Genomic DNA, 10,606 nt, shown 5'->3' on the forward strand with positions numbered 1-10,606 from the left:
ACATGACGTGATATAAAGACTTTTTTAATTTGGGGTTTATAGCATCGAAAAACATTATGTTCAAGAGAGTAGCCTATAAAAATGCAAGGCTTAGATCGTGGCGTTAGCTTATGTGACGCATAGGGACGAAGTCATGGATAACATAAACAGCCAAAAACTTTGAGTTTATGAAAGTTTGGAAGCTTGTGAAATAATTTTTCAAATGATGACTGGTATTGTAAAACTGGAGTGAGTATACGATTAATGAGATAAATTACAGTTTGAAAAGCTACTGACCAAAAATGTTGTGGCATGGATGCTTGATGTAGAAGGGAGAGACCAGTTTCAACGATATGCCGATGTTTGCGTTCGGCAGAGCCAACCAATTTGGGAGTATGTGGGGGTGACTTGAGGTGTTGTATACCACAAGCAGAGAGACAGGATGTGAGGGCTTGATATTCGCCTCCATCATCAGAGTAAACTGTTTTAATAGAAGATTGAAAAAAATTCTCGACCAACCTTCGAAAGTTGGTAAATACTGTGGAAACATCAGATTTATGGTGGAGAGGATATAACCATGTGTACTTAGTAAAATAGTCTACAAAAATGACATAAAAGCAAAACTTGTCAAAAGAAGGAATTGGGGCAAGGCCCCACACGTCGGTATAAATGATTTCAAATGGTTTAGAGCAAGAAATGGAGGTTGTTCCAAAAGACAGTTTATGACTTTTATTACAAAGACAAGCATCACAATGATTGACAGTGCTATTGATTTTTAAGGTAGGAAGAGAATAACGAGAAAGTAATTTTTGTTGGATAAAAGGAGAGGGATGACCAAGACGACGATGCTATACAACAACCGGAGCTGCGACTGAAGAGTGAGCAGTATGAAGGGTAATTTGCGAAGCGGATGGCTACTCATAAATGTTGTCTTTGTTCTGGCCCTGGACCAATGATGCCCCCGTGCTCAAATCCTTGACAAGAAAAAAGTTAGGAAAGAATTCAATTGAGGTATTATTTTGTTTATAGAATTGAGAAACGGAAATAAGGTTTCTTTTAATGTTAGGTGCACACAGAACATCATCGAGTGTAAAAGTTGTGGTAAGTGAACTAAGCATTGAGGAACTATAATGAGTAATAGGAATTCTTTTACCGTCACCAATGATGATATCTTCATTTTCGTCATAGTTGTTGTGGATGGACAAGTTTTGAAGATCAGAGATGATGTGATGAGAGGCGCTCGAGTCCACAATCCAATTAGGTTGGGTAGGAGTTGGGGAAGCCATGAAATTTACCTGAGGCCACTGTGATGGAGCAGGGAGTCTGGGGTGAGACCGACAAACTTTCGCGGAGTGTCCGACTTTATCACATAGTTGGCAAACGACTCGTTGGTGGCTTGTGAAGTCAGGACGTCATAGTTGTTGTGGATGGATAAGTTTTGAAGATCAGAGATGATGTGATGAGAGGCGCCCAAGTCCACAATCCAATTAGGTTGGGTAGGAGTTGGAGTAGCCATGAAATTTGCCTGAGGCCACTGTGATGGAGCAAGGAGTCTGGGGTAAGACCGATAAACTTTTGCGGAGTATCCGACTTTATCACATAGTTGGCAAACGACTCGTTGGTGGCTTGTGAAGTCAGGACGCGATGGCTGAGGATTATGAAAGTTACCACCTTGATATGGATAAGGGGGGTTTGGTCTGGGCCCCATAGGGCTAGGAGGCAGCTTAGCCAAATCGTTGTTGACGTGCTTATTGTACTGGTTACTCTTCATCTTGGATTTTTGATTGACCTGAGCTGTAATAGGTGGTCCGGGCAACCTATCATCATGCTTCAAGTACGTCTCATAGTCGATCAACTTATCATAAAGTTCTTCGAATGATATTGGTGAGTCACGTGCTCGAAGTGCTGCTGTCAGTTCTTTGTACTCGCCTCCTAGGCCATTGAGGGTATGGATTAGGACTTCTTCATCACTGAGAGAATGACTAATCAAAGCTAAATCATCGATGATAACTTTGATATTTTGTAGATAATCAGCAATAGTACTTCCCTCTTGTTTTGTTTTCATCATATTGGAGAGAGGTCCGTGCATGCGAGTACGCGAGCGACTTGCCAAAGTTATTTGTAACTTGCACCATGCTTCTGCAACAATCGTACATGAGGATATTAGCGGGCAATGGATCCAGCAACGGAAGCTTGAATAGCTTGGAGGATGAGGTGATCTTGACATAACCATAGTTTGTGAACTGGATTAGGCGGGTTCACCTGGGATGTTGATCATTTCAGGTGGACATTAGAGAGAGCCATCAACGTAACCTAGGAGATCATAGCCAAATAGAAGATTAGAAAGTTGTGCCCGCCAAGATGCGTAGTTGCCGCCTTTGGATAATTTGAAGGGAATGAGTGCTGCAGCATTGATGGTGATAAGACTTTGAGAAGTGCTTAGAGTCCCTGCAGAAACAGGGACAGGAATATCGGAAGAGGAAAATGAAGACATCTCAGGTATTTTGTGGCGGTTTAAGTGATCTTTATAGAAGATGTAAAGATATAGGAGGGAGGGAGGAGGAGAAAAGCAGATCGATGCGCTGCAGAGGAGGCTGTAGCGATACAGCGATGCACTGCAGAGGAGGCTGCAGTGATGCACTACAAAGGAGGATGCACTATAGAGGAGGCTGCAGTGATGAGCGAGGAATCTACAGATCTTTCTCTGTCAATATTGTTTTTGGAACATCTTCATCTAGTAAAACTAGAGAAGAAAGGTTAATCAAATCCACTACAATTCTCATAGTTTCACTCCAAAAAGATTTGGAACACTTTCCTCGTCGCCCTCTGCGCCGCCTATTTATTGAGATTTGATTCATAGTTATCTATCTAGATAGTTATCATGATTTAGTGGTTACATGATGATTTCAATAACCACCTCAATCATGATCTAGTAGTTATAGGGTGGTTTCAATAACTACCTCAATATAGTAGTTATAGGATAGTTGTCATTAGGTCCTATAAATAGGACCGTAGTTCATGTAACAAGGCATAGAAATAGATTGAGATAGTGAAAGTCTGTGTGCATTTGGTATCTTGTAAGTGTTCTTATCAATCCTCCTGTTTTTTAATACTACATCAGTTTTCTTGAGTCGAAAGGCTTCTTTTTACTTGCATCATAGTATTTTGTTTTTTCCTTGCTCCTCCATCCCCAACATTTGTGGTATCAAAGCCTAGTTTCAATATGAACTGGGCATTATGGCTTTTAACGATAATTCCATGTCTCAACCCCTTATCTCAATTTTCTCGGGCAAAAGCTATGAATTTTGGAGTATCAAGATGAAGACTCTATTCAAGTCTCAAGATCTTTGGGACTTAATAGAGAATGGATATGCAGATCCAGATGACGAAATCAGGCTGAGGGAGAATAGAAAGAAGGAGTCAAAGGCATTGTTCTTCATTCAACAAGCTGTACATGAGACGATCTTCTCAAGAATTGCGGTAGTGACAACCTCAAAGCAAGCTTAGTTAATACTTCAAAATGAATTTCAAAGCTCATCAAGGGTGATTACGGTAAAACTTCAAACCCTCCGAGTTTAAAATTTTGTTCATGAAAAGCAATGAATCGATGCAAGATTTTCTTTCTCGAGTGACTAAAATTGTTAGTCAAATGAAATCTTATGGTGAACATCTTCCTGATCATATAATTGTTGCAAAAGTTTTGAGAAGTTTAACTCCGAAATTTGATCATGTTGTTGCCGTAATTGAGGAATCAAAAGATTTATCTACTTATTCATTTGATGAACTAATGGGTTCCTTGCAAGCACATGAAGTAAGGTTGAACAGATCACTTAAAAAAAGTGAAGAAAAAGCATTTCAGGTTAAGGGAGAGTCTTCTACTTCAAAAGAAGACAAAAAATCAGTAGGAAGAGGACGTGGCAGAGGAGGATTTCGTGGTAGAGGAAATGGAAGAAGAAGAGGACACTTTGATGGGCATGATGAACAAAGACAATCAAATTATGATCAAAGAAATTACAAGAGTGGAATTCAATGTCACTATTGTAAAAAGTTTGGTCACATGAAGACAGATTGCTGGAAAAGAGAAAAGCAAGCAAGCTATATGAAGAAAAATGAAGAAAATAGTAAATTGTTTATGACTCATTTACAGGTTCATAATATCTCAAATGATATTTGGTTTCTGGATAGTGGATGTTCTAATCATATGTCAGGTATAAAATCAATATTTAGAGATATTGATGAAACTCACAAGTTGAAAGTTAGACTTGGAGATAACAAGCAAATCTGGAAGGGAAAGGAACAATTGAGGTGAAGACAATTGAAGGGAAGGTAAAATACCTTGATAATGTTTTCTTTGTTCCTACTTTATCACATAACTTGTTGAGTGTTGGACAATTAGTAGATGATGGATATTCAGTAATATCTGATGATGGTTCATGCACTATTAGAGATAAAAAAATCTGGTTTGATTATAGTAAATGTTTGCATGATACAAAACAAGATGTTTCCACTTGATGTGTCAAATATTGAAAGGCATGCGCTTATCACAACTTAAAAGAATGAGTCTAGTTTATGGCATTTAAGATATGGACACATTAGCATTAAAGGTTTAAGGTTGTTAAGTCAAAAAGGAATGATTTTCGGATTGCCCAAGATTAATACACTTAATGTATGTGAAGGATGTATTTATGGGAAACAAAGTAAAAAATCATTTCCTATTGGAAAAGCATGGAGAGCATCTAATTGTCTTGAATTAATTCATGCTGACTTATGTGGACCTATGAATACAAAATCATTTGGTGAAAGTCAATATTTTTTATTGTTTATGGATGATTATAGTTGCATGAGTTGAGTATATTTTTTGAAATTGAAATATGAAACATTTGATAGTTTTTGAAAGTTTAAGGCACCTGTAGAAAGACAAAGTTGTAGATATATAAAGATACTTCGGACAGATAGAGGTGATGAATTTTTATCTAATGAGTTTAGTTCTTTTTGTGAAGAAAATGGTATTCACAGAGAATTGATAGCACCATATACACCGGAGCAAAATGGTGTAGCTGAACGTAAGAATCGGACTGTTGTTGAAATAGCAAGAAGTTTGCTTAAAGGAAAACATCTTCCAAATCAGTTTTGGGCAGAAGCAGTTGCAACAGCAGTTTATTTGTTGAATATTTCACCAACAAAGACTATTATGAATCGAACTCTTTTTGAGGCTTGGTATGGTATGAAACCAAGTATTAGACATCTAAGAATTTTTTGTTGTATTGCTTATGCTTTGGTGAATTCGCAAAATCATCACAAACTTGATGAAAAATCTGAAAAATACATTTTAATTGGTTATTCTTTACAATCGAAAACATATCGATTATATAACCCTATTAGTGACAAAGTTATTATTAACAGAAATGTTATGTTTGATGAAAGGGCAAGTTGGAATTGGGAGACCAATAAAGGTGAAACACAAATGCAGATTCCAGCAGAACTAGACACTCCGCAGAATCAAGTGACAGATCCTGCTCGAATAAGTTCATCGTCAACCTCACCCAATAGCAATTCAAATTCGGATTCCTCAAATGAAACCCCTCCAAGAAATTTCAGATCACTAACAGAAATTTATAACTCAACATTTGCTTTGTTTATTTCGGATCCAACAACTTTTAAGGAAGCAATTAAAAAAGAGGAATGGAGAAAAGCAATGAAGGAGGAAATCAAGTCAATTAAGAAGAATAAAACTTGGGAGCTAATGATCTACCGAAAGAAAAGAAAGCGATTGGATTAAAATGGGTGTTCAAAACAAAATTTAAATACAAATTATTTGGTTTTACTGATAGTGATTGTGCAGGAGCTTTAGATGATCGAAAGAGTACTTCAGGCAAGTGGAGCCATAACAATGAAGTATTATGGAACGGATGAACAAGTTGCAGATATCCTCACCAAATCACTTCCAATTTGAAAGAATGTTTATTTTATTTCGCAAATTAGCGTATGCAACTATGAATCAAGAGGGATCAAGAGGGAGAGTTAAGATTTGATTCATAGTTATCTATCTAGATAGTTATCATGATTTAGTGGTTACATGATGATTTCAATAACCACCTCAATCATGATCTAGTAGTTATAGGGTGGTTTCAATAACTATCTCAATCTAGTAGTTATAGGGTGGTTGTCATTAAGTCCTATAAATATGATCATAGTTCATGTAGCAAGGCATAGAAATAGATTAAGATTGAGATAGTGAGAGTCTGTGTGCATTTGGTATCTTATAAGTGTTCTTATTAATCCTCCTGTTTTTTAATACTACATCAGTTTTCTTGAGTCGAAAGGCTTCTTTTTACTTGCATCATAGTATTCTGTTTTTTTCTTACTCCTCCATCCCCAACACTATTGCGTCTCTTTCACCTTCACCAACAGCTACCGGGCAGTGTCGGGGCGGCTTTACTACACCGTGGCGATGCTCAGGGGGATATGGGCGTTCAACGTGCGGCGCAAAGGCCCGTCGGAACCCGGCACGTATCGCCTCACCTAGTCGGACCTCTTCTACCCGTCGCTGTCGTTGGTGGTGTTCCTCACGATAGCGCTGCTTCATGACGACGTGATGCGATGCTACCACATCGACTTGCCGAGGAAGGTGACGAACACGGGGCCGCTGGTGATCGGGTTCCTCTTCAGCGTCCTGTTCGTGGTGTTTCCTTCGAGGAGGAGGGGAACCGGCTATCGTTTCTTGCCGCAGGGCGATGCCGTGTACTTGAGAAGCTAAGCTTGTTCGAATCGTTTAGTTCTCTTCTTTTCATGCTCGACAAGAATCGAAAGCACTCGAGTTGATCGGGTCATCAGCCAAGCAATAGTCTGCTTACTCTGCTATCGATTCTTTAGACCGCCAACAAATCAAGCTCAGAAAACCCTTGTAACATTGATTTCAGATCAAACCTTCAGAAGTTTTGCTCGATCATGTCACTCTAAGAAAGTAATATGAAGTGAAGATTAACACAGTTCAATCCCTTCTACACTTGGAAGAAGATTGTAGCTGTTGTGGATGGCATTTAACTCTGTTGAGGTTCATAAGAAGGCAAAAAAGAGAACTGAGCATGTCCAACTATAGAGATTAAGAACAGTAGTTACAATTCTAGTTTCATATAGATACCATCAGGGATCAGCAGATGGGCAGCAAGACTACTTGCATGAACAGAATTACCATACGGGAAGAAACAACTTTATCTAGTAAAGAGCAAGCATTCATTGGCACAATTCATCTGTCTAGTTCCGACACACTTATGAAATGACCATGGGAAGAAGATGAGAAGGTGTAAAGATGATCCTCCTACGGATAATTTAGCATCAACCCAGATTAGACTGACAAATGACAAGCTCTTGTTATCATTTGTTCTCCTGCAAGTTAGGCTGAATCGGCTGCACGCGGAAGGCCATAGTCATCTGGGGGGCAAATTCGCTATCCCTTTGATGATACCCAACCTCCAGTTCCATGACATTTCCTTCCATTGCCCGTTGCTGGTGGTGCTGAATTCATGAAACCCGAGGGCCATCAATAAACATTACTTTCACAGGAAAAAACATTGAAAAGTATGTAATTCTAAGTCCAAATATCAACACATTCCACAAAATAGTACGAGTAAAATGATCCAAGCTACAGTAACCAAAAAGACTATTTTCAAAGAATCTAAAGTTGTCCCCTTGTCATTTTTATGTTTCTTTTATTTCATATTACTAGTTAATTAGTTTTCAAAGCCTAAATTTAGCTCACATTGCTAGTTAACTAATTTTTAAGACCTAAAACTAGTATAAATAAAGATCTCCTCTAAGCCTATAGAATCATCAAGAAACAATATTTTTCAAATATTGTAAAAGTCTTCACCACTATAAAGAGTTGATTCCACTCGTCCTCCCTTAGGTCAGTTTGCTATAATCTTTTCTAGGAGTATTTTCTTGATTTTGTTTTCGTTCTGCGTCGTAATGAAAGATGCAACAAGTGTTGCCTAGACAAGATGACATCAACTATATAATCTGTGCATCTATATGCCCTGCAGAAAGTATCTGAAATGAGAAGATCGTCCGATAGGAAGTATCATTACCAGCATACAAGTCAGTTGCTCGTTCTCCTCCTCGAGCAACTTCTCCTGAGAATTGCATGGAAGATATGGTTTGAGGGAGAAACAAAAGGCAACAAGTAATTTGAACAGATCAAAAAGGAAAGGACATGAGTTAGTTATTGGATCTTTACATTCTTCTTGTGCATCTTCCAGATCTCCATCTACAACAGGTAAGGAACACATCGGTAAGATCCAGCAACACCAACACCACCTCAATTGCACAGATAAAATCAAATCAAATCAAATCAGAAGAAAAGAAAAAGGAAACTTGCTTGCTTATCCCTCACGCTGGCGAGCCCAATCTGGAGGCCCTCTTCGATAGGGATCAGCTCCTTAGGGTAAAGTGAGTTCAGATCCTCCCCCTTCAGATGCCTAATCATCCCCACACCATGTTACCACAAATTTTACCGAATACAAAATACGCGAACGAATTAGACGAAACATAGAGTGGCATTACAAACCTTAGCTCGATCTGCATGTTGTCATTCTCTTTCTTGATCCGATCGATTTCAGCACTCAGACTCTGCAGTAGACACCCATGAACAGGTTAAAGTTGTCGTTTTTGTAGCTTGTTTTCATCAAAACAAAAGGCCGAAAAGAAGAGTCTTTTTAGGCCGAAGCTCGACAAAAGGCAAGATTTCTCCCGCAGCGAGTTACCTCATGCTCTGCATCCCAGAGCTTCCTCCCGGAGTTCTGTTGGTACCTCTCCAGGATCTTCGGCAACCTTCCGAAACACCCCAAAAATCCACCGATCAGATAAGGGGGGAAAAATACAGAAAAAGATGGGTACGGGTAGGGGGAGGCGAGCTCACGCGGTGGTGGGGGTGCAGTAGTCGGACATCTTCCCGGAGCCGGAGAAGATGACGACGGAGACGTGGGCGTCACAGAGTATGCTGATCTCCCTCGCCTTCTTGATGATGCCATTCCGGCGCTTGGAGAAGGTTACCTGCCGGTTGGTGGAGTTCTCGATCCGCTTGATCTCTATCTTGCCTCGCCCCATCTCGACCCAGCGACCTCGCTCAGAGCAGTCCAACAGGAAGATAAGGAAGATGGGAAAGCGATGAAAGGGAGCAAAGGGAGGAGATAAAGAGGACGGCTTTCCATCCTGGGCTGGGGGCGAAGGAAACTTTCGGGGAGGCACCGAAACAGCTCGCTGGTTTTAAGCCCCCTCTCGCCTTCGATCACCAAAGTGGGGTGGTGGAAATAGAGCTTCCGACGTTGTCTCTCCAGCTTTGCATTCTGTTGTCTCGCCAAGGAAGCGTGTGGAAAAGACGGGAAATCAATTCAATATCTATTTTATTTTTTTCAAAAAAATAAAAATAAAATCTTGTGTAAATATTTTTTTTACCAACAAAAAAATGCCGTATATATATATATATATACCAGAGAAAATATATTCAGTATTAATGTTTCTTATTACCATCCCATACGGTGTTATATATAGAATGAATGAAATGATGATGAGAGCAAATCATGAGACAGTAATATGTTGCTATCCGAGAGATTCATTCAACATTAATGCTATTTGAAGTGTTTCACAGTGCTGAAATGATTAATGTTTTATGCAGACGACAATCCAAAATAGGCAACTAAATGGAGATGGAATGATCCTCCTCTCGTGCAAGCAACCAAACTATCGAAAGAGATACTAGACTTGCTAGAGTTGGCTCTCCCTATAAAATAGACATTTGATTTTATAGGATCATTCATAGGTACCATTTCGATAGCTATAAAATTAGGAATCTATTAAACTTTTCGTCACTTTCAATAAATGAAAATTTCTCCGGTATGAATTTTTATTTTTATTTATATTCAAAATAACATAATGATTTAAGTTTCGAAGGATTCTGTTCAACACACTCCTGTGGTTAGTCTTACATGTGATGTCATAGTAATAATTTTTTTTATAATTTTATTTAGGTGAGTATATATTATATTATATATAATATTTTAAAATCATCAATAAAAGTTGTTTAACTATAAACCTCTTGTCTTCTTTAGCTAACATAATCTTATAATATAATATATATATATATATAATAAAGAGATAAAATATTTATCAAAATAATTTAAAATTCTTATATGCATATATAGAAAATATAGTAAATTCATAAACTTTTATACTCATATCATAATATATATATATGCACTATCACTCTGCTTTTATATATATATATATATATATATATATATATATATATATATATATATATATATATATATTAGGATCAAGAGCACTAAGAGGGGGGGGGGGTGAATTAGTGCAGCGGAAAACCTTCTACGAAAGATAAAAACTACATTTGTTCGTTAAAAGTGATTTTGGTAAGAAAGTCGATTCGTAAATCACTTTAACTTTTGTTTAAGCGAGAGGCAACAAAGATACAAATGCAGTTTGCAGTTATGATTCTAATCAGATAGTAGGCGCAAACTGAAATATGATATTCGTACGAAAACACTGATTTACGTCTTAATGTTGATTCGTAAATCACTTGATTAAGCGAGATGTAGTTTAAGCAAGGATA

The 10,606-nt window shown here is 38.2% G+C and overlaps 1 protein-coding gene across 1 annotated transcript; it reads right to left on the reverse strand.

The window, feature by feature from the left end:
* Window positions 1-6,954: 6,954 nt before the first annotated feature.
* LOC103988149 (agamous-like MADS-box protein MADS9) lies at window positions 6,955-9,342 on the reverse strand. The gene is made up of 7 exons (XM_009406690.3): window positions 8,897-9,342; window positions 8,742-8,808; window positions 8,546-8,607; window positions 8,357-8,456; window positions 8,216-8,245; window positions 8,067-8,111; window positions 6,955-7,494 (listed from the first exon to the last, which is right to left on the reverse strand). Exons 1-7 carry the CDS (start codon window positions 9,082-9,084, stop codon window positions 7,354-7,356), a joined length of 633 nt encoding a protein of 210 aa, XP_009404965.2. The 5' UTR covers window positions 9,085-9,342; the 3' UTR covers window positions 6,955-7,353.
* Between the last annotated feature and the right edge of the window lie 1,264 nt (window positions 9,343-10,606).

Source organism: Musa acuminata, chromosome BXJ1-6 (genome assembly GCF_036884655.1).
Source record: "Musa acuminata AAA Group cultivar baxijiao chromosome BXJ1-6, Cavendish_Baxijiao_AAA, whole genome shotgun sequence".
In the NCBI taxonomy this organism is placed as follows: Eukaryota; Viridiplantae; Streptophyta; class Magnoliopsida; order Zingiberales; family Musaceae; genus Musa; species Musa acuminata.

Excerpts from the sequence above, each read along its gene's own strand:
- LOC103988149 (XM_009406690.3), bottom strand. The coding sequence starts at position 9,084 with ATGGGGCGAGGCAAGATAGAGATCAAGCGGATCGAGAACTCCACCAAC. Across the intron at positions 8,457-8,545 it reads AACATGCAGATCGAGCTAAG|GCATCTGAAGGGGGAGGATC; the intron begins GTTTGTAATGCC and ends GGGGATGATTAG. Across the intron at positions 7,495-8,066 it reads AGCAACTGACTTGTATGCTG|CACCACCAGCAACGGGCAAT; the intron begins GTAATGATACTT and ends TCATGAATTCAG.